The sequence below is a fragment of the Taudactylus pleione genome, unplaced genomic scaffold (genome assembly GCF_031769625.1).
Source record: "Taudactylus pleione unplaced genomic scaffold, aTauple2 ptg000828l, whole genome shotgun sequence".
In the NCBI taxonomy this organism is placed as follows: domain Eukaryota; kingdom Metazoa; phylum Chordata; class Amphibia; order Anura; family Myobatrachidae; genus Taudactylus; species Taudactylus pleione.
The window spans coordinates 1,627,718-1,652,218 of NW_028285230.1; the positions used below are offsets into that span (position 1 = coordinate 1,627,718).

The following is a 24,501-nucleotide window of genomic DNA, read 5'->3' on the forward strand; positions in this document are numbered from 1 at the left end:
TGGCAGGAATTGTGCAATCACCCCTAGAAGAATGAAGACACGATTTTCGGTAGAAGTCTTTAACGTTCTTATTGTTTTCCAATTTCAGCATAGTTTCACATTTTCAAGCACTGGGATCATTAAGGTACGTTGTTCTGATCGGGATGGTACAATTCTTTTTCTACACATCCTACTGATATACTGTATATAGTGCACCATTTATAATCATTGTGCACAGTATACTGGTTAAGAGAGATCCACATTGCACCTAAATTATACCCTTCTGCCCAAATGGTAATTTTCTTATTATACTGAATTATCCCTATTTTTATTTGATATTCTCTAGGTTTAATCGCTGCAGACTGGAAACAAATAATCTGGATTGCCTAAACCCAGTAATTATGCATGGTACATGCATCACAGAGTTAAAGTAAGCTGGATATTTACAATGAATGTATGGAATTAAAGAGTAATAACGAATTGTGAAATCAAGGGTCACCACTGTACAGTCAGTTTCAGTCTAATATGTGGACCTACCATTTGACAAGCTACAATAGCCCCAACATTATACAGTATACATTTGCTGGAAGCCTCAAAGAAGCACATTGCTGAAACGTTTATGTAAATGAGGAATGTCCTGATAGGACACTAGTGATATGTAGTGCAATGCACATTGCTGAAATGTTTATGTAAATGAGGAATGTCCTGATAGGACACTAGTGATATGTAGTGCAATGCACATTGCTGAAATGTTTATGTAAATGAGGAATGTCCTGATAGGACACTAGTGATAGGACACTCCCTTAGAATGTAAGCTCCTATGAGAAGGGCCCTCTACCCTCTTGTGCATCTCCTTACTATACCTTCATCTACTTCTTACTCTCTACCAGGGCACCGAACACTTGATTGCTTTGCATTGTTGCTTATCTGGGTGTTATGGTCGTGAATGTAGCAATGTACATTATCCATGTCCTGTAATGTATTGTATTGTACTGTACTGTAAGTCACTGTATATCAATCTATTTGTTTATGTACTTTGTAAGGCGCTGCGGAAAACTTGTGGCGCCATATAAATAAATGATAATAATGATAATAATAATAATAATAATAATAATAATAATAATAATAATAAAGTGATATGTAGTGCAATGCACATTGCTGAAATGTTTATGTCAATGAGGAATGTCCTGATGGGACACTAGTGATATGTAGTGCAATGCACATTGCTGAAATGTTTATGTCAATGAGGAATGTCCTGATGGGACACTAGTGATATGTAGTGCAAAGCACATTGCTGAAATGTTTATGTCAATGAGGAATGTCCTGATGGGACACTAGTGATATGTAGTGCAATGTACATTGCTGAAATGTTTATGTCAATGAGGAATGTCCTGATGGGACACTAGTGATATGTAGTGCAATGCACATTGCTGAAATGTTTATGTAAATGAGGAATGTCCTGATGGGACACTAGTGATATGTAGTGCAATGCACATTGCTGAAACGTTTATGTCAATGAGGAATGTCCTGATAGGACACTAGTGATATGTAGTGCAATGCACGTTGCTGAAACGTTTATGTCAATGAGGAATGTCCTGATAGGACACTAGTGATATGTAGTGCAATGCACGTTGCTGAAACGTTTATGTAAATGAGGAATGTCCTGATAGGACACTAGTGATATGTAGTGCAATGCACATTGCTGAAACGTTTATGTCAATTAGGAATGTGCGCATCGTGAGCTGCCACAATTATACATAAGCATCATATTTGAATATAATGTAGCCTATAACAGAAATGCATGGCCTTCTGGTTACATATATATTACACATATATAATACATATTATTACATCACAGAAGTAAATATTTTCATATACTGTATAGTATGTTATGTTAAAATGATATACAGTGATAAACTTAATTACTCACATGTTAAGGGAAAAGAAATACCATGTACTGTATATTATAAGGAGCTGTCTTTTTTAAATGCCACCAATCAACATACTGTATTGCCAGAGTATACTTCCATATAACCAAACATACCACCAGATATCCAATATACCTCCATATAATCTCACATGTTACTAGATAGCCAGTATTGTAAGCTCCACTGGGGCAGGGGCTGAGGTGAATCGTAATTATTGTCTCTAAAGTGATGCAGAATATGTGTGCGCTATATAAATAACTTGGTAAATAATACATAGTGCCTAAAATAATGGCAGTATTGCATCTATATTGGAATGGTATTTGTTACTGGTTCTTCACCCTAGATTTACTAATTATATGTGATTGTGTATATATGAGAACTACCCAGTGGCGCAAGTTCATCCCAGACGCCCGGAGGCAAGTTATAATTTGGTGCCCACCCCGCCCCCCACACCCGCTGACACTGTAATGTAGCAATTCGCATGCAGACAGGCTACAGATAGACTAAGGCAGAAGCTGATGGTCTGACATGGAGCTCTCCACTAATGTATGGTGGCTTCTCTGGTGCCGGGAAGAGGTGCCATGTATTGGGCGGCTGTGACGGTACACTCTGGGTACATAGTTACAGCCCTAAGTGGGGTGAGTACGTTGTGGACAACGGAGGAGGTGCCCCTTCAGTGCTGGAGCCCGGCGGCAGGCGCCTCCATTGTCTCCCATAGTTCTACCCCTGGAACTACCAATATTGTTTGACATCACACTACACTTCCTTGCTACTTGTTCATTTCCTTATTTCCGGTTCCATGTTTGCAAAATCTGCCAGTTATGTATCCAGCATTGTATCCCAGCATTGTGAGATTTATTTCTGCTGGCTTCCATATGTGTGATATACCAAGTATACCCTGAGTGTATATTTGCAGTGATAATTTCAGTAGCACTGATATACAGTATTAGTGTTGTTGCACACATCAACTACGCGTTTTGTCTGTCAGCTAGAGGTGGACGCAGTGTGGATGCCACACACAGTTGGATGATGTTGTGCATGCGCCACTGCAAGTGGGCATCTCAGTGGGTCTAATTCTGAGATGGACACAGATGCTGTCTGTGTCTTTATGCGAATGCCGCGGCTGATTCTGAACATACTGAGATGACCACTTGCAGTGGTGCTAAGGCTAAGCTATTGTGGCGCGTATTTAGATGCACTGTCGGTCGCACCATCGAAACTTGCACCAGCCCTCAGAGGCACTGAGAGGAGGAGGGGTACCAGGCTTGCTGGAGGGGCCCGACGGAGGCCCGGATCAGCCGCCCCCTCTTACTTGTCAGCGGCAGCAGCCTCTGTCCCCAGCCCAGCACACGCAGCTGTCTCCCGGGGACTCAGCAGCAGTCTCCTCTGCCTTCTGAGTAACACTATTGTCGAGCAGAATGGCTGATGCACAACTAGATGTGGACCGAGCATCTCTCGCAGGTGACGGAGGACTGGCGCAATGATACACAATGCTAAATGAAGACCGTCAGCAGCACTATCTAACTGCTTCAGATTGGGGGGAAGATGTGCTAAACCTTGGAGAGAAATAAAGTGGAGAGAGATCAAGTACCAACCAATCAGCTGCTGTCATTCTACAAGCTGTATTTGATTAATGGCAGTTAGAATCTGATTAGTTGGTACTTTATCCCACTCCACGTTATCACACTCCAAGAGTTAGTACATCTCCCCCTGGGTGATTGGTATTCACTAGTCCAGCTGATAATACTTAAATAATTAGCACTGGGGATATATTATGTGCAGGTGTGGCCATCCACTCGCATTTACGTATTAACTACTGCAGGAAGGAAGAGTCACATTAGATTTCACATTATATATCGGAAATGCATCTCATATTGGTCAATAACTGTTTTGGGGGTTTATTTGCAATGTAATATATTTATTATTTTGTCCAATGATTTCCTTTTTACCACTTTTTTTCTCCTACACTGCTCAGTTTTGCTTGGGATATATTTCAAAATACTGGCTTTGAGCGTCGGGCGGATTTAGACAGTTTTAGTCCATTATATGGAAAAGACTTTCAATGATTCTTAAAAAGATGAAATATAATTAAAACCATAAACTCTACGTTTTCCATCCTTTTGAAATAGCCTCCTTTGTATTTGGTCAAGTCCAGATTCTTTACTAAGGTCACGTCCTATTACTGCTAATTAACAAGCTACCATTCGTCTTCTATCCTCACAGTTTATCGCACAATAGTCTCGGTGATAGAGGTGTACAGATTATTGCAGGTTTTCTGGGTTCCCTTCCGGCCTTGAAGATGATTAAGTGAGTCATTAATTCCTCATTCTCATTTTGTGACCTAACCGTTTGGGGATATTATTCCTTTATGTGCTGTATAATGTTGCATTCCATAGAAACAGCAAGTTCCCTTCAGTAAGAGTGCCCCTGCCGCAGGAATGCTATACAGTATATGGTGACAGAATGATAACATACTGAGCTCGCTGCACACTGCAAGCTCCCCGACCCTGTTACTTGTGTCTAATGTTCCCTCTAATGATAAACTATTGGTGTAGTTCTTCTTAATAAGTGAAATATGCACACAATTTTTCTGAAGGTGACAAATGCACACAAGGAAGTATAATACATGTAACATAAACTAGTTATAAACATCACAAGTAAACTACAAGGCAACATTTTTCATTCAAGTGTAGCGATTTAAGTAGTGGAAGCCCAGAAGCCATCAAAACCAGTCTGTAGGTTGCACATGGCCGAGTTAGGATAATGAAACCAGAGCAGTGCAAGCATGTCTTTTACCACCAGTGCAGTACTGTAAGTACTGTACCTAGTGCTGGCAGTTTGTCATGGCTGCAGGACCCTTTGTAGTATGTAGTGTTGCAACTGGAACCTGCATTATTCTGATAGGTGCCTGACATCAATATTCTATACTGCTGGGGAACCCTGCCCCTTTCAGGCTCTTCATCTGGAGAATTAGTCTGAGACGTCACTTGCCAAATCGCTGCTCCTAGGAACAACCCCTTGCCCCTACTTTACATGACAACAATCCAGGTATTGGCACATGTACCAGATGGAATTAATGACAAGTATCATACAGAACTCCTCTAACTCCTTAGAGAAGGTCTTGCATAACCTCCAGATACCCTTCTTCTGAACTCTGGCTTTCCTCCGAAATGCCATTTGATCCATTTCTCCACTTGTCTCCAGCCTTCTCCCATCTAAGCTCTGATTTGCTGCCAATGCCCTGTTCCCCTCCACATGGTGAGCCCATAGATCTGCTAGTTGGAGGATTAAGTTTCGAGCTTGCAAAAATACTCCCACTAGTTTACTTTTGTAAATGCATTCTGTAGCGCTAGTTATGCTGATGTCATTATATCTTTTACAGATTGGCTTCTACACAGATGTCCCATGTTGGCCTAACATCTCTTACAGACAGCCTGATCCATTGCAAGTCAGTCCAAAATATTGAGTAAGTTTGTTTCTACTCCTAAACTCAAAACTATGCAGAGCAACTGGCATGTATCAGGTGGTGCCCAGCAGACTGATCCTGTGGGTGCCTTGCCACAAAACCCGGTGCCATCATTTAGGGTGTGCGTGATGCCAATCACTCTGTACTGTAGTGGTTGTTGGGATTAATATCACCATGTCCATTAGTCAACGTGTCATTCATTTCCAGGCCATTGCTTTTTAGAGAAATTCAAGAGCCTGTTGGCAGGTCGTAGTTTTCCTGAGTTCCTTGGTGACCTCATAAAACTATGTAAAAATTATAATTATTCAGCCAATGGTTGCACAATATAAGTAAGGCACCAATATATACAGGTTGAACAATTCACATCTCTGGATGGGATCAGTGATATTTTAGTCTTTTATTTCCCAGTTTCAGCTGACAATGTGGCTGATACATGCGCAGGCATCCCACCATCGGAGATGTTTGCAAACCGTTGTGTTTCCGTACAACTCTGAAGTAACCCCTTGGAACGGACATGGTGGCTTTAAGACACAAAATATGTAGAACAAAATATACAAAATCGACGCAGATTTCCTGGCACCGGCTAAGTAAGTAGTTCTGGCGGCCAATCTGAGGATGCTTAGGCTCACTCAGATGGCCGATGGCTGTGGCCATCGATCCTATGCTGCATCTTCGGATGCATCACTCGGGTTTGCAATGCTGTCAGTGGGCGTCTTTTGCCCTCAACGGAGTCTATGGTAAAGCAAATCTAAAATGTTGCATGGAAAATAGTTTTATTAAATATTGATCGGAAGGGCTTTGGTCCTGCAGAACGCGTTTGGATCAGACCTTCTGATATAAATGCCCACCTTCTGGTGAAGGGATTCCATATGTGTGTTCACTTAAACCGGGTAGGGAATACTTAGAGATCATCCGTAAAATAACACAGGGTTAGATTCACACCAAATTTAAATAAAAGAGGGTTCAGTGCCCACTGGTAAGCCGTAGCAACAAGTATTCTGCATTTTAGTATAACCAGGAATTCTGTGTTTCATTGTAACTCATTATAAATGACCTGGCTTGTTCCTGACTATCTCTGTGTCCGGCTGACAAATTGTGTCCCTGATTTTCCATTACCGACCTGGCCTGTTTCTGACTACCCCTGTCTGTCTGTGACTTTGACCTGTGGCTTGTTTTCTGACCTTGTACCTGTCCTGCACCCTACAGTAGGTTGTCTACAGACACAGTTGTACCTTTCATGTACTTTATGCGTTTTTCGCTCGTTCGTCTATTAAATTAAAAAATATTAATAAAAATCTGAGATAGACATAATTTAGCATGTGTTGTATGTGACTCTGTATAGTGATGTGTAAATAAAAATCTATAATACGGACACCCTTTTCTTCTTCAGTTTCTCCAGTAACTGTGTTGGTGAAGAGGGAGCATTATCTGTCACACATTTACTTACTCAGAAGAGGAACCTTAATGTCATAAAGTGAGTTTTTGAAACAGGACTTGGATTGTAATACAGGGGGAGATTTATCAAAGCTTGGAGAAAGATAAAGTGGGGAGAGATAAAGTACCAACCAATCAGCTCCTGACTAATTTTTCAAATATATATAGAATTTTTTTTACAGGTTGAGTCTCCCATATCCAAATATTCCAAAATCCGGAATTTTTTTTAGCATGACTGAGATAGTGACACTTTTGTTTCTACTTTAGGGTCCATAGGGTATCCACAGGATACCTTGGGGTATAGGCGATGCAGCAGCAGCATCGGGCACCACAGAGTTAAAACTTTAGTCTCCCAGGGTGCACTGGGGTCCCTGCTCTATACCCCACCCCCCAGCCAAGGCCATCAGTCATCAGTTTGTTTCGGTGCCCGGCCAGGAGTCGGAGCACATGTAGCAACGTTAAGGTCAGTGTATGCTGCGCTGTTTCCTACCAGGCTCAGTGTCTGTGTAGTTGATTTCAGCGCTGGTAGTGCAGGATGTTATTTCTGCATTGTATGTGACTTAATGCTAGCACTGTCAGCCATATTTTCTATCCCTGTTTTTCCTCTGCTAAAGCCCTTCCGGTGCGGGGCTGCAGGGTCGTCATTGCCTCACTATAAAAGTATTTATTTGTCACATACACTCCGTTACACTCATCATGTCTTAGAGTGAACGTGATTTTCCCCTACTGCTAAATGTACCACTTGTAATGTACTAATAGCGGAGGGTATTGTAACACTGGGAGTTTATGCAGGGCGTGTTTTCTAATATCACGCCCAGTTGCTGTGTCTGCTCCTGTACAGGAACACCCTGGCCTTGTTGGGCTTGGATCGGCTGGCCACACCCCCTGCGTTGCCCCATAGGGGTTATCACGGCAGTCGGTTGGGTCCTCACCCATATAGGGGTTCCCCAGGAAGCTGAGTGGTCCCCAGTGTCTCCTGCTCTCGCCCACCTAGGTCTCGCATGAGCCTGCGTGTGTGGGTTCACGGCCAATTCGGTACAGCACCTATCGGTCGTGTTACAGGGGGAGTCATCTTTGCAGTCTGCTAAGTGGTCTGTAGTGTCTCAGAATGTTCTGCATGATGATGATGTCATGACATTTGATGACGGTGAAATTTTTTGAACTTTCAGACCAGAGTCTAAGTCAAAAACAAATATACCAAGCCTTATACGGGCAGTCCGTGCGGTCTTGGTTATTGAAGATGGCAACCCCCCCGTGGCCAAAACTAAAACCCCTTGGCGATTAATTATTTTTCCCAAGTGGGAGACTCCTCCGCAGGTGGATTCTCATGTCACACGCCTAGTGTGGAGTACTACGTTACCAGGCCCTCCATGCCTCCTTCAAGCATGCCACGGATCATTAGGTTGAAATATGCCTAAAATCCAGTTATTCCCTTGCTGGAGGGGCGTCCAGAACGGCTATGGCCGTGTGCTAGGTGACCACAGTCATGGAGCGCTGGGCTAATAATTGGTAATTGTCTCTGGACTCTGACTTACCGCCTGAACTGGCGAAGTTGGTAGGCAATCCCAGAGACTCAGCCACATATATTAATGAGGCAGCCGTTTCCAGACTCTCCTCGCCAGCCGTGGCAGTTCGCCGCACCCTAGGGTTGCGCTCCTGGAAAGCGGATGCAGATTCCGTAGAGGGTTTGGAATGCTTGCCCTTTAATGCACAGGTCCTTTTTGGCTCTGATTTGGACAACATTGTGGCGACTCTGGCAGCAGCTAAGTCTGCGTGTCTGCCATCGGCTCCGATCCCATCAGGGTCTGGTGCTTCGTCCTTTCGGGCCTCTGGGGCCCAGGGTAAGTCCAAAGTGCAGTCCTTTCCTCGGCAGTCAACAACCAGAAAATCTGCCAAGCTTAGAGCACAAGACGTCCTACTCCCAGGTCGGACGATAAGCCTTCAGCCTAAGGCCTCCCCTTGGGGGACCCCAAAGTGGGAGGCCGGCTTCTTCAGTTGGCCCAGTGCTGGTCTCTGACTACCGTGGACACTTGGGTCAGAGAAGTGGTCTCTCTAGGGTACGCCCTCTCGTTTCGGCGAAGGCCTCCCAGACGGTTTTTCACTACAGGTCTTCCATCCGTCAAGGCCATGGAACTCCAGAAAAGCTGCACTCTATGCTCCGGGCTGGAGTTGTAGTGCCTGTTCCGTTATCCCAACAGGGAACGGGATATTACTCGATTTTCTTTCTGGTCCACAAACCCAATGGGTTTTACCGGCCAAACCTCAGGTGCATAAACAAGTCTTTGAGGTTCTTCGGTTCAGGATACAGACCCTCCATTCCATTATATTGGCAATGGGACCTAAGGACTTCATGGTGTCTCGGGACAATTATGAAGCCTACCTTCATATACCTATTATCTTGGCGCAACAGCAATTCCTCAGGTTTGCGATGCTAAGCCGCCATTTCCTGTTTCAGGCACTGCCCTTTACTCTGGCCACTGCGCCGCGAGTATTTACCAAACTCATGGCGGTTATGGCAGCCCACCTTCAAATGCAGGGGGTCCGCCTGTTGTCATATCTGGACTACCTCCTGTTGTTAGCAGGGTCTCCAGAAATCCTTCTGCACCTAACAATATCTGTGCCGCACAATTATGGCTCGCTGATAAACTGAGAGAAGTCCTCCCTGGGTCCCTCACTGAGGATGCTCCATTTCGGAGACCTGTTAGTCTCTCAACACCAGGGGATCTTTGTGACAAAGGACAATATCTCTGCATTACAGAAGTTGCCTTCGCAGCCGACAAGTGTCTGTGCACTCAGCAATGCGGTTACTGGGCTCCATGGTGTTGATGGTTGACATGGTGGAATATGCCCAGTTCCACTCCAGACCTCTGCAGCGGCTAATCCTCAACAGATAGACTGGGTTGCTCATTCGGTTAAAAGCACAGACAATTGTGCTTTTCCCAGAGGTCCGTCTGTCTCTAGCCTGGTGGCTACTAACTGCTCACCCAAACAGGGTGCCCCCCTTGTCAATTGCGGACTGGGTCCTTCTAATGACGGGCGCCAGTCTCCATGGCTGGGAAGCAGTGACGGGTCCACACTTCGTTCAGGGACGGTGGACGCCAACAGAATCTGCATTTCCAATAAATCTCTTGGACCTTCGGCCAGTACTCAAAATTCTCCAGCAGGTAACACATGTCCTCCACGGACAGTCCGTGCAGGTACAGTCAGACAACGCCATCACGGTGGCTTACATAGACCGCCCAGAAGGAAACTGAAGTCGGGCAGTTCTGACAGAAGTGTCCCGCATTCTAGCTTGGGCAGAGGCCAACCTCCCTGCCATAATTCGGCAATGTTCATGCCAGGAGGCCTCAACTGGGATGCAGACTTTCTCAGCCGTCAAGACATGCATCCAGGGGAATGGTTTTTTCACTAGGAAGTATTTCACCAACTGGTGAACAAATGGGGCTTTTTCAGAAATAGACCTCATGTCCTCCCGACACACCAACAAGCTGCCTGTGTACGGTTCAATCACAAAAGATGGAGGGGCTCTTCTGGTTGACGCTCTGTTGGTCAGGTGGACCTTCAGGTTTGCATATCTGTTCCCTCCGTTTTTCCCTTCTTCCTCGAATTATTCGCAAATTCAAGCAAGAAGGCGACACGCTTCTGCTCATAGCTCCAGCGTGGGCCAGGCGGCACTGGTTCTCAGTTCTTCGGGGTCTCTCAGTCGACACCCCGATATTGTTGCCTCTGCATCCGGACCTGTTGTCTCAGGGTCCTTTCCAGCACCCGGACCTCGGTCATCTGGCTTTGACCACATGGCTGTTAAGTCAGCCCTCTTAAGGTCCAGGGGTTTTTCCAGCTCTGTTAACACCATGCTCATAGCTCGGAAACCTTCTTCTGCAGGGATTTACCACCGGGTGAGGCATACTTTCTTTGAACGGTGTCATCCTAGAGGTTCTGATCCTCAGGTCCTTAGGATATCCAGGGTTTTGGCTTTCCTACAAACGGGCTTAGATCACGGTCTTCGCCTTGCTTCACTGAAGGTGCAGCTTTTTGCCCTGTCAGTCTAGTTTTCAGCGTAGGATCGCTACACTTCCTAATGTCCATACCTTTATGCAAGGTGTACTTCGTATTCAGCCTCCCTTCGTCCCGCCAGTGGCTCCTTGGGATTTGGCTGTGGTCCTGAGGGCTCTCCCAGGACCACCATTGAAACCTCTGGGCTCAGTGGCTTTCAAATGGCTTACAACTGAGACTGTGTTTCTTCTGTTCATTACTTTGGCCAGAAGGGTGTCAGATTTGGGGGTTCTCTCAAGTCCTCCCTTTCTGATTTTTCATAAAGACAGGGCGGGGCTTCGCACTCGCCCTGGCTTTCTACCTAAGTTGGTATCTAGTTTCCACATTTAATTAGGAAATCCTAGTACCGGTCTTTAATTCCCCAGTCCTCTCTGCTGGTGAGGCCTCTTTGGATGTGGTACGTGCTCTAAGGATTTAGGTTGATCGTACCAGTTCCTTTAGGAAATCGGACTCCCTTTTTGTCCTCTATAGTTTCCATAAGAAAGGTTAACCTGCCACTAAACTTTTGGCAGGATTGATTCGCATGGCCATTTCTCAGGCTTACATTCATAAGGGCCTTCTTAGACCAACCTCTCTTAATCCTCACTTACTCGGTCTGTGGGTCCTTTGTGGGCAGTTCACCATGGTGTCTCAGCTGTTCAGCTTTGCAAGGCAGCCACGTGGTCTTCTGTCCATACCTTAGTCAGGTATTGTGCATTTCATACCTTCGCCTCTCAGGATGCTTCCTTTGGGCGGCAGATTCTCCATCCAGCACAGGAGCGTCCCCTCCCTTACAAGGATACTGCTTTGGGACATCCCCAAGGTATCCTGTGGATACCCTATGGACCCTAAAGTAGAAAATAAGAGATATGGTAAGAACTTACCCTTGTTATCTCTATTTCTACGAAGTCCATAGGGTTCCACACTACTCCCGCCCTGTCGCACCTGTACTGCAGATGGGCTTTAATCTGGTCACCGGTTTTTCCATCTCCTACTAGTGAGAATGTGATTCTTCTGTGTTCCAGACTTTCTTCTCTCTCTCTTTGTTCTCCTCCTCCGGCCTATGGCTTGTTACAAAACTGATGGCCTTGGCTGGGGGGCGGGGTATAGAGCAGGGACCCCAGTGCATCTTGGGAGGCTAAAGTTTTAACTCTGTGGTGCCCGATGCTGCTGCCGCATCGCCTATACCCCAAGGTATCCTGTGGAACCCTATGGACTTCGTAGAAATAGAGATAACAAGGGTAAGTTCTTACCATATCTCATTTTTTTTATGGTTCAATGTGCACAAACTTTGTTTGAGCCACAAAATTATTAAAAATATTGTGTAAAATGACCTGCAGGCTGTGTGTATAAGGTGTATATAATACATAAATGCATTCTGTGCTTAGATTTGGGTCCCATTCCCAAGATATCTCATTATAGTATGTATATATTCCAAAATACGGAATATTCTGATATCCAAAATACCCCTGGTCCCAAGCATTTTGGGGACGATTAGTGAAACTGATGACTGCTATAAAACCAATAGTCAGGATATGGGCGGTGCGGTCACATAGATGCCTGTGGGCGAATATCGGCATTAATGCACTGTGCACGCAATGCAGGAGCAATTACAGCCGACATGCCTTCTGCTCTTCATAGTCCCACTGTATGTATCTCCAGGCATATGACTTCTATTACTGTAATTATTAAACAAATATATAACTGCCATCTACAGAATTCAGTAACACATAACTTTACGTGTTTAGTGTATCCGGCTGCTTTTTGGCGACTTCTGATGGAGGAAGACAATTTATTGCAGAATTAGCCCAGTGCCCGGAACCGGAGGAGTTACAGTAAGATGACCCTTTAGTGACCACCTCAGTAGGATCACTCCTGGCAGGAGACGTCTTTCACATTGTAACACTGTTCTCTGTCTCAATCAGCTTACAGTCTATGTCACTGGATGACGCCTCTCTCCTCACTTTGTTCCAAGGATTTCCACAGGAGCACTCCATAAGGAAGCTAATGTAAGAATACAATAATTATATGAATGTGAAGATCATGGAATTTTATTGTATGTAAGACCCTTAGGGCGCAATTCAATTGTTTTCGCCTGCAAATGTCCCCCCCTCGCGCCCGACAGAGCTATTCAATTGTTGCTCCTGTCGGGCGTGGCAGCAGCCAGGGCCGGCATTTCATCTTGCACACCCCCCAGGGGTGGTGAGCTGAAATGCGCGAAAAGTGACCCATTTGGGTGCCCAAACTGCACTTTTCGTGATCGCTCAGCACTTTGGTCAGGTTTAGCCGTTTTATGCGGTTAAACCTGACCTCTTTGGGCGCGATTGGTGCAATAATGTTTATCAATTGAATATCGCCCCACGATCTCCCGTCACTTTAGACAGGATATCGGGTGCGATAATACAATTGGGCTGCGCCCTTAGAATTGCTGCCAGTCAGTTTTTTAGACAAGTAATTTATTAATTTCATGTAAGCAGATAAATCTGATAGCAGTCACAGTATTTATATTTTATATGTAAAACCTACACAGATTACACTGAGATATTCAAAATTCCATCATTACTTCATAATTATATAAAAGTAAGATGAATTGAGCTCATTGGCTTAATTTGCTAATTAAACCCGGTTAGTAATCCAATGCAGAATTAAAGGAAACTCCTTAAATGTATGAAAAATATACAGCTGGAGTCATACACTTTATAAACACAGAGGAATAAAGTACGCTTATTGTAAGGAGAGAACTTCCTTACTGACTAGGAGGCAGCCATTTTGCATGTTGCTTCCATTATTTATGAGCATGCATCCTATCAATTTGCTGGGAAGCAGTCAGTCATGTCCTCAGACATGAGGCAGCAGAACTGCCTCATGTCTGAGGCAGTTCTCTAGCAATCAATCATGGATGTATGAATCTATAATGGATGCAAGGTATGCGGTGCACACGGGCCCCTTGGTCCATGGGGGCCCACACCGCATACACATAGTATTTACTTCTCCTTCATTACCACAGATATCACTGGAATATTGTACAGGCACCATACGCACTATAGAGATCCCCGGGAAAATGGCGCCAGCGAGAATGACGCATGTACAGTAGACTCTGACAGTCTGTTGTGGACGTCAGGGGGTGAGAGAGAGAAGGGGGGGTCCCGCACGGAGGGTGCACACTGGCTCTCCCATCTCTTGAGCCGCCCCTGCAATGTTCTCATTGGTTACTTTCTAGTAGACCTATAGTGTGTATCCTCCACCATATAATATTCAGTTCTTACGCTTCCCTATATATACAGTACTTTAATGACAGTATATCCTCTGATCTATGGATCATGTGCTAAATTAATGTCCTGCATGTCGTCCACTTTCCATCACTTTGGCAATGGCAACAAAGTTTATCCCGAAGGAAAGTCTGGGGGAAAAATGTTTTCAAGCCGCAGAGAGACAACGTGGAGAAGTTGACCAAAGCAACCAATCAGCTTCTGTCATTTATGTAGCTCAGTCTTTGAAATGACAGTTAGAAGCTGATTGGTTGCTTGGGGGAAGTACTCCATGTTGTTTCTCTCCAGGGCTTGATACATCTCCCCCTGTATTTTCATGTTCTTCATCTATGAATCAGTAGGTAAATCCTCCCAAGTGCTCATTAGGGATAGGCTTAAACCATCCTTGTCTTTTAGCGCGTGTAGTGATTCAGAATACAAATTGGGCATTATGATTGTCATTATCCAGTAACAGTTATTGAATAAAACACAACTAATTTATGGGCATATTCTGGTTTTAGTCATACAAATAGATATATTGGTTTCATGCGTGTATGGTTTATTTTTCAGGCTCGGCAATAATGCTATAACCTATGAAGGGGTTTATTATCTGGCAGAGAATTTGGGTCACTGCACCAACATGGAGAGCATAGAGTAAGTATATATACAGATTGTAACCTTTTTGTTTGCCCATTGGGTTGTTAGACACTGAATCTAGGTTATCAGTCACTTTCTTCCTTTGTGTTTTCACCGCGCCTCGGAGGAGAGTTTATAAACCATCGGTAGAGGAAAAGGGAAGCTGTTTACCATTGCACCCAATCAGCTTCTAGCTATTATTTATCTAGTACAGTCTATAAAAATGATCAGTGGTCCCTATTTCTTCTTATGCTAATAGTACAGTACACGCTAGGAATATGCGCCCTCTGCAGGTAAGGTTGGAATAGGTTACTGGAAACCTGTAGACTGGAACAGATACTGCAGGATGGTATGCAGCAGACTTGTGGTGTGAGCTGAATACAGGATAGCACAGGCTGCACAATGATTTAGCAGATGGTGGTAGAATGTGCATGCAGGAATACCTTGGTAGAGACTGCATTCAATGAGCACAGGTAAAGTCCACAGGTAGTTATGAGCAGGAAGAGTCTGCAGGCAGATATGCAGGCTGAGGCAGAGAAGCACACTGGTGTAGTGACTGAGCACCGGACTGAAGGCAGGAGGCTATAATGAGGCTATAATAAACTGTAAAGAGAGAAAAACTCTCAATAAGGTGCTCATAAAATCAACTACAAAGGTAGCAGCTGTGAGGAGAAGTGTCAAATCTCCTAATATTCTCAACAAAGAAAAAACTACAAGTAGAATGACACAGTGCTTAAAAACAATAATAAATGGATAGTTATCAGTAATCAGTTATTTAATAGATAGAAATACACATTTAAAAATATATAAATAATCTGTCGAGATAACAGCTATATTCAACATATAATCACATAAATTGGAATAATACAATAATTAATAGGAGACCTAAACAGCGTTGGTCATATAGTTTGAGTCCAGTGCAAAACTTTCCAAATAAACGTCTCCTAATAAACTGGATGAATAAAATATATGCCCCAAGTTCCAATAGCAATTGTGTGGCAATAGTATATGATATGTTAGAAATATCAATAAAGAGGTCTGTAAGTAGCTTTTGTATAGCTCACCCTTCGGCAGAAGTCCCGCAGCACGAAGAGGCTACACAGTGATTGGAGCAGGCTGTTGTATTGACCGTAAGGGGAAGCCTATCTGTGTCCAATGAAGAATGTCCAAAAGTGGCCACAAAGCTCCGGTAATGGCTGCAACTCACACACCAAGTGAGTGTATGGCGGTGGGGGGGCTCGGCAAAGTGGGAGTTCAGCGTGCTGTATTAGGCTCCAGCCGGGCATCCAGCTCTCACGGCACGTATATGGATCTGACCCTCCAGACCGATGGATCCCATATTGTATGTTCAAACTACCAGAAAGAGGTCAACACCAATTCTTATTTGCACTATTCTAGTGCACATTATCTTCCATGGAAGAACTATGGCCCTCATTCAGAGGCGGTCGGAGGATGCAAGTGGTCGCTCAGAAACTGGGCGGCCGTTTGCATCCTGACCAGCCGCCTCTGTTTCGGTCGTTAGGCTGTGGGTTAACACCCACAGCTCTAACGACCGCTAGGGTGATGGTCGCCTCCGTTTGGGCTGCCACCCCCCCGGCCTGCCTTCCAAACGGGGCGAGCTGTCAATCAACATCGACAGCTCGCCCCCTTTGGAAAGAGACCCGCTATGACCGGCGCTGTCGGTCGTAGCGGGTCTCACGCATGCGCACGAAGGAGCCGGCTCCCTCGTGCGCATGTGCACTAGACAAACATCGAGGCGGCCGTGCGGTCGTAGACCGTACGGCCGCCTCTGAATAAAGCCCTATATCCCCAAGGGACAATTGCTCAGACTCAGACACAATTGTTCCAAATTGGATACTTTTGAGATCCAAGCGTCATCACTCATTTAAAACTAGGGGATACCCTGAGGACCTTTTATCTAAAGCCCTACAAGAGGTTAGATCTTTGGACAGGAAGTCCCTTCTAACGAGAGACAATAAATCTGGAAAGATGAGGAAACCCAACAATAATTATACGACTAATTATGATTTAGCCTTCATCTCTAAATTTAATAGTTGTTCTTTGGATATTAAGAAAATTATTAATAAAAATTATGAAATTTTGAAACATGATAGTATTTTAAGGAAACTCATCCCAAAAAAAACTCTGGTTATATACAAAAAGAATAAATCACTCAAAACTTTATTTAGCCCCTAGCCTTTTGTGATCTGTACAAGAATCAGGCTCTATCAGTACAAATTGGTTAAATAATTAAAAACCAAAAGGTTTTTTTAAATGTCGCAAAACTAGATGTACCACATGCCAATTTGTTTTGAATAAAACAAAGTCTGTCCAATGTGTTAATGACTCTAAAGTATATGAGATCGAGTCTTTTATTAACTGTGACTATAGATATGTCATTAACATGTTGAAATTTTGGACATTCTTCATTGGACACAGATAGGCTTCCCCTTACAGTCAATACAACAGCCTGCTCCACTCACTGTGTAGCCTCTCCGTGCTGCGGGACTTCTGCCCAAGGGTGAGCTATACACAAGTTACTTACAGACCTCTTTATTGATATTTCTAACATATCATATACTATTGCCACACAATTGCTATTGGAACTTGGGACATATATTTTATTCATCCAGTTTATTAGGAGACGTTTATTTGGAAAGTTTTGCATTGGACTCAAACTATATGACCAACGCTGTTTAGGTCTCCTATTACTTATTGTATTATTCCAATTTATGTGATTATATGTTGAATATAGCTGTTATCTCGACAAATTATTTATATCTTTTTAAATGTGTATTTCTATCTATTAAATAACTGATTACTGATAACTATCCATTTATTATTGTTTTTAAGCACTGTGTAATAAGCTGTAGCTGGTGGTGCTGGGTATATTGCAGGTCGCAGACAGCACACTGGTGTAATGGAGGAGTGCTGATTGCAGCAGGGAGAACTGGAGAAGGATTCTGCTGCAGAGTAGTTAAGGGGTCTATTTACTAAGCCTTGGATGGAGATAAAGCGAATGGATATAAAGTACCAGCCAATCAGCTGCTAACTGCCATGTCACAGGCTGTGTTTGCACAATTACAATTAGGAGCTGATTGGTTGGTACTTTATCACCGTCCACTTTATCTCCATCCAAGGCTTAGTACATAGACCCCTATAAATGCTGATCACATGAGTAAATGGTAAATTAGGAACACTCTGTAGATCACTGGAGACAAACTGAAATGAGGTAGCAGGAAGCTCAGGGATCAGAGAATGCTTGTGATAAAGCACCAGATGTAGCTTGAAGACAAGCTGAACTAACAATGAGCTGGTGCCAGGGAATTGTTTTAATAGGGATCAGTGCACTAGGATTGGATCCTGGAGACACATGAAAAGCAGGTCTCTGTGAATGGCAGGAAAAGTGTCAGGCAAGATGGCCACGCCCATGAAACCCGGACCGCAGGATCATTTTTCTGAAGTTGGAACAACAGGAACCTCCTGAGATGACTGGCCAGCGGAGACATGACAGCCAGTGAATCAGCAGCACTGGGACTGGTCTGAGGGTTTGAGAACCCGCAGTGTGACAATGAGAATTGGACGAGTGTGTACCTAGTGTCAGGATGCGGCCTGGGATCGGCCGCTACTCACCTCTGCCCTGGTTTCCTTGGGCTTAGGTGTCCAGATGCTGGGAGTGGAGGTGAGTGGTGACGGAGCATTCTCCCTGGGGTCCGCTAGGGCTTCCGTGCCTGCGTCCTGGTTTCCGGAGTGCCGGACATGGGCGCAGCCATGTTGGCTCATATTACCTGACTAGTCTCTCCCAGTGATAGTCCTGTGGTCGCTCAGCTGATCCTCTGATCCAATGATCAGTTACCCAGGGGTATTTTAGTCTGACTCCAGGAACAGGAAGCTGCTGTTCAACTTCATTGTTCCAGTGCCTGTGATACTCCCACTGTTGCTCTGTGCTAATTCCTTCAGCGTGTTGCTTCAGCCTGCTCACAGTTCTCCAGTTTCCTGTATTAGCTTCCATGCTAACCCTTAGTCTGAGACTTTAGCTCTCTCACAGTACTTCAGTGTTTCATGTCTCTTCCCTGTGTGTCTTTGTATATGTGCTGCTAATTCTATTGCAGCTTTCCTGTGGCTATTACCCTGTGTCACTGAGGTGTCAGATTACCTGCTATTACTATTAGCTCCCAGCTGCACCTTTTAGCGTTCCCAGTATATGCCTGTCTTTTCTCTGTGTCTTGTCTGTGCAATCTGCACCTGCATATGTAATTATTCCCAGTTTATGCATGTGTCCAGTTTGCTCTGTGTTTGCCTGTGTAGCCAGCACAATCAGTACCAGCATTTCTATCTTTCCCAGTATTAGCCTTTGTCCATGCTACTCTGTGTTTTCTGCACTAATCAGCACCTAGATATTTAACTGTTTCCAGTCCATGCCTGTGTTCTGGCATCCAGATTCTTCCCCTGTTTTCTAGCATTCAGATCCATCTCCAGAGTTCATTCATTCTGTTCACCGCCATTGTTATAGCTTTCATTATAGTCTCAGTCTTCTGCTATTCCCAGGTACCTGTCCAGAGGGCCGCGACCTGCTCATTTGGTGCAGCAAAAACCAAATCCCAATTGGAGGGGTTACTGGAGAAAACCACCAAGTGAGTTAGACTCCGCACCTCTGGGCAGGTCTCGCCAAACCTGGGTTTGGCCGCAACTAGGAGCCCTAGTCCAGTCACTCCCCTAGTCACCCGAACCCCCTGGCTCACTATCCTGCACAGAGGAACACTTGCCCCGGATTTGTGACGCCCAGCTTTTAGTATCTGCAATCTCTCAATCTTTACATCATTATGAAGGCATGCAGTCATTACTCCTAATCTGTAACATAATAATTCTGAGCCAAACTCTCTGAAATTACTGTCCATACTATCGTCCCCCTTTCCCCTCACACAACTTCCTTTCCTTATACCACCTATGTTACCCTATACAGTCAGGCTTTTGTTCCCAGCACTTCACAGAACAAAGGGGGTCAAGTGAATTGATCACTGCTAAATCTAAAGGCCAATACTCGCTCTCATGGACCCCTCTGCTGTGTTGATTATAAAGTGAGCTGAACGTATTCCCACCTGTCAAGAGAAGCCTCTGTACCTGACACCCCTATTTCTGTTGACAACTCAGCAGTAAACACTACCATCCAGCCTGATGCCCAGGTTATACCCTTGGCTCAGAACTATCCTTCATTCTCCACATCTAATCTGTATCCAAATCCTGTCCCTTATGCCTATGACCCATTTCCAGGATACGCACATATCTCACATAAGCCAAACCTGTTATTCATGCACTTATTGGGCAGAATGTACTAAAGTGAAAAATGCTGTAAAACCCCTGAAAATGCTGTTTTTGGGTGTTTTACAACATTTTCCATATGTACTAAGCACCGGAATGCTTTGTCCCGGTTGGTAATCCCATCTTCAGGTGACGTTACCCAATAGAATCCTATGGGCTTCTTATCGGGACGCCACCACAGAGGGATCCAATCAGATCCACCCAATAGAAGCTTATGGGCTTCTTTTTGGGATGCCCCCTCTGAAAGGGATCCAATCAGATCCCTCCTATCTCCCCCCGTAGCGCACGTCCTTCTGCATATGCGCAGAAGGACGCCAGAGGGACGCCTGTTAAACCTAGAAGTCCCTTTATCCGATGGCATCGCAAAGGACAGCTGTTATCGGGGGAGCTGTCCTTTGCAATTTTATTCGCATTTCTAGGTACATACCGCAGTAATCAACCACGGTATGTACACGATAAGAGGTAAAATGTAGCGTTTCCTGGATGCAATGCTTTGTACATCCCGTCCATTATCTTGGGCACTGGCTATTGCAGTTTCTTTCTTATTGGTCTTCCCCTAGCCAGACTCTCACACCTACAACCTATTTTGTACACAGCAGCTAGCCCTATTGTCCTCACTGATTTATCTTCACTGTGAGACTCATTGGTTTCCTGTACAGTAACGAAACCAATATAGAATACTTCTACTAACATACAAAGACTTTACCAAAACTGCGCTGACATACATTTTTTCACTTATATCTAATATCTCCTAAGTCCCCGCTCTGCCCAAAATCTGCATCTCTATAAGGAAATGTATCAAATCTTCCAAAGAGTTTAGAAGTTGGCCATAGCAAACGATCAGCTTCTATGTAGCATTTATCAAGTACTTTCCATAAAATGATAGGCAGAAGCTGATTGGTTGCTATGGGCAACTTCTCCACTATTTAGAAGGTTTAATACATCTCCCCCATAATCACTGACTACTTGCTGTCATTCCTGATAGCACCTATTCTGTGGAATGCCCTACAAGACTTTCCTCTGGCCTCCGAAACTTCTGACTGTTTCCTGAAGACCCACTTCTAAGGCATCTTATCAAATTCCTAGTCATCTTCTTAACCTTGCCAAGCTGTTCTTCCCGATTACTACTGTACCTCGCTACGCGGTTCACTCACAATGTATATTCATCCTCCTTCAATATTAAAACAACCTTCGGAACTAGATCGGAACCTAACTGCGTGACTGGATGGGTTGGGTATGAAATCCCGTCTGTCGGAATGCCGCTGGTCAGAATACCGACAACGGCATCCCGACAGACAGAATCCCGACACCCATAGGAACGAACGGTAAGTCTTTACCTAACCCCTACCCCACCCCCCCCTCCCCGGTGCCTAACCCTAACCTTCCTCCTCTAGTGCCTAAGCCTAACCTCCCCCTCCCCGCACCCTAAACCTAACACGCCCTCCCTGGTGCCTAAACCTAACCTCCCCCTCCAAGCACCCTAACCCTAACACTCCCTTCCCGGTGCCTAAACCTAACCCTCCCCCTAGTGCCTAACCCTAGCCCCGCTCCGTAACCCTAACATCCCCCTAACACCCCGATACTTACCTTTGGGATGACGGTCGGGATACTGGAGCCATGATCCTGACCTGTCGGAATTTCGGCGCCGGTACTTAGACCGTCGGCATCCTGCACGCCGGGATGCCGACTGGATTATATAAACACCAACTGCAATCTGGCTGGACCAATATGTAATTATGTGGCCCTTAAACTCATCCATCTAACTTCTATTTCTCTAGAGATTGTAAGTTTGTGAGCAGGGTCCGGTTACCTCTGGGTCTGTTAATGCCCAGTCTTGTTTGTTAATGTGCTTGTTCCTAGCTGTAAAGTGTATACTGACACTTCATAAATATTAATAATGTTTCCCTTTAATATTTTTCAGTTTATCAGGAATTCGGTTTGAAGCTGAAGCCATCGCTTGTCTAGCAAAAGTTATTTCGCAAATGCCCCAGTTAAAAGCTCTTAGGTAAGAAAGCATTATTAATGTACTGTCAATCAGATCACAATAAACACTTTGACAGCAATATGTTATTCCTAAAGGCATTGCTGCTGCATTGATATAACTATATAGGGCGGGATGTACTATGCATCGCATTTTGGATACGGTACATCCAGCCACTTATCGGTTACATAACGGCGTTAGTAATGATGGTATGTACCTAGAATTGCGAATAAAAACGCAAAGGACAGCTATTTTCGAAATGAACTGACCTTTTCAATGATTGGACTTCCGGGTTTATGGCCAAAAGTCTGAACACAGCATATATCGGATTTTTATGCATTTGCATAATTTACAAAGTAGTGTCATGGTTCACGTCACCTGCATGTATTTGAGCCAGCACTGATCGCAGTGCTTGCGGCAGGCTAAGGCAACCACAAGGGCTGCGAGAAGCTCCGAAGGCTCTTGATGGTCCCGATTAATCCTTCATTTCCTGGAGATGACGTCTATTGCGAGTGACAAGGGGGCGTCTTTAGACACTTGCGAGCGCACTTTGCCGTAGCTCGTTAAAACATAGTGGGCGTCCTTACAAGACGCAGTGCGAGCACTTCATTACAATATCCGGCCCCTTTTTGCCAGCGAGCGATCGCATCTTGCGAGAGACTCTGAATGAGGTCCTGTATTTAAGCACCTTATGGACCTCAAGGTAAAAAAAAAATGACACTGTTTTGCCAACCAACTAATGTAGCTTTCCACCAACTGCGATATTATTAAATGGGTTGCCCAATTTTGGACAATCCTTTCTCATCCACTATTGCTCCGCACTATAGGTTCTTAGTGATACCCGCTGATACCGGTTTGTGTATGTGTTCCTAAGAGGAGCATCACAGCTGTCTATAGCATTCTATGAATGATCTATGTTTTGGGTTCTTAGCAGTAAAACCGCGGTCGTAGCACACCTAGATAATTTATCGTAATACAAAGCTTTGCACTTATCAATTACATTAGGACTAATATATATTAATACTGCACTTAGATCATGATGCACATTTTGCACTGAACTTCAGCAACCATGTAGCCTTTATAATGGTGCCTATCCATTAACAGACATAGAAACGACAGCACGATTATGACATTGTGATCGTGCTGTCATTTCTATGTCTGTGATGTACCTACACTGAAGGTTCAGTCATTCAGTGTAGGGACATCCATCATCCCCATACATGCTGAACCTGACAAGATCGTCAGGTTGACCAGCATGTACGGGTGATGATAGATGTCGGAAACAACCAGCGCGCGCATCGCTGGTCGTTTCCGACCTAAATGTGCCCGATACTTTCGTGACAGTTCGTTATCGTGCAATCGTCTGCAAATATCGCTAAATGGAAACCCCCCTAAAGTCTAGTGAAGCCAAACAACCTGAATGGTTTCCTATGGCTTAGTGCACAGTCTAAACACAAATACAATGTTACTAAAGGAGCCCAACTGAGTCATGTTAGTTCTTTAAACAATATCAAATTGTTTTATTTTAGGTGTGTTTGTACCTGTTGTATACATTCTTCATCTATGTCTGTAACAAGTTTTGATGTGGTTAGGGCTAGAACAACATGTAGCTACTTAGACCATCAGAATGCTCACGGCAGGGGCGTTGAGAGTCAGCCAGGGGAAGGGGACGTGTACACGTTCCCTTCGGGTGAATAATATTAAAAAAATATTTTTTGCAGTGCCGCGTAGCAGCGCTGCGCGCTGGGGAGGGGGGCACTGTAAGCCCCTCAGCCTGGCTCAAATCCAGGGAGTGTGATCAGCGTGATCGATCCCCCTCACAATCAGAGGAGATTTCAGCAGCAAGCAGTCTCCCACAGTAGCACAGAGTATTTCAGAAGATGAGCATTGTGACCCTGCTCAAATTAGGACTGAGAGCGTGGGTTGGTTACAAACTACTATTTGAGGTTCCTGTGAGTGTAGGGGGGAGGCCCCCATTGTCGTTCAAGCTTCTACAGAGTGCCCCTTGGCAGGTTGTAGGCATGTCCACATGAATACCCATACCCCCTAGTAGCAGGGCCCGTCTAATCTCTTGACAGCCCTGTGCATGTGACAGTGTCATTATGTGAGCAGAAGAATGGAAGTGAACAGGAAGTTGCAGACTGGCAATTGGTTAGTGGAATGTGCAGGGTCTCTGGGCAGTACCGAATATTGGTATGATGTCAAATGCAACCTTCTATAATGACGTTTATACATCCGTATTTGTGTCTGCTTGTAATTTTTCTATAGCTGGCCGATCTTTTTGCATTTGTGAAAAAATAAAACGCTTAGATTGTCTGGGTGACCAGTTTAGTCAAATGCTCCTAGTGCCATAGCCTTTCAATAAAAAGAACAACACAAAAAAAAATTAATTAACCATTTTAGTTGATTGATTGGCTAATAATGTCAATGGGTCTAGGTGTAAACACTTAAAAAAAATACCATGATAATCGTTATGAA

At 44.4% G+C, this 24,501-nt stretch overlaps 1 protein-coding gene across 1 annotated transcript in view; it reads left to right on the forward strand.

The window, feature by feature from the left end:
• NLRC5 (NLR family CARD domain containing 5) overlaps positions 1 to 24,501 on the forward strand; it is a 175,013-nt gene that overhangs the window by 119,915 nt on the left and 30,597 nt on the right. Inside the window, exons 30-38 of the mRNA XM_088458330.1 lie at positions 89 to 124; positions 326 to 409; positions 4,131 to 4,214; positions 5,290 to 5,373; positions 6,764 to 6,847; positions 12,588 to 12,674; positions 12,765 to 12,848; positions 14,658 to 14,741; positions 21,964 to 22,047. Of these exons, the coding sequence (XP_088314456.1) occupies positions 89 to 124; positions 326 to 409; positions 4,131 to 4,214; positions 5,290 to 5,373; positions 6,764 to 6,847; positions 12,588 to 12,674; positions 12,765 to 12,848; positions 14,658 to 14,741; positions 21,964 to 22,047 (711 nt within the window). The remainder of the gene's footprint in view (positions 1 to 88; positions 125 to 325; positions 410 to 4,130; positions 4,215 to 5,289; positions 5,374 to 6,763; positions 6,848 to 12,587; positions 12,675 to 12,764; positions 12,849 to 14,657; positions 14,742 to 21,963; positions 22,048 to 24,501) is intronic.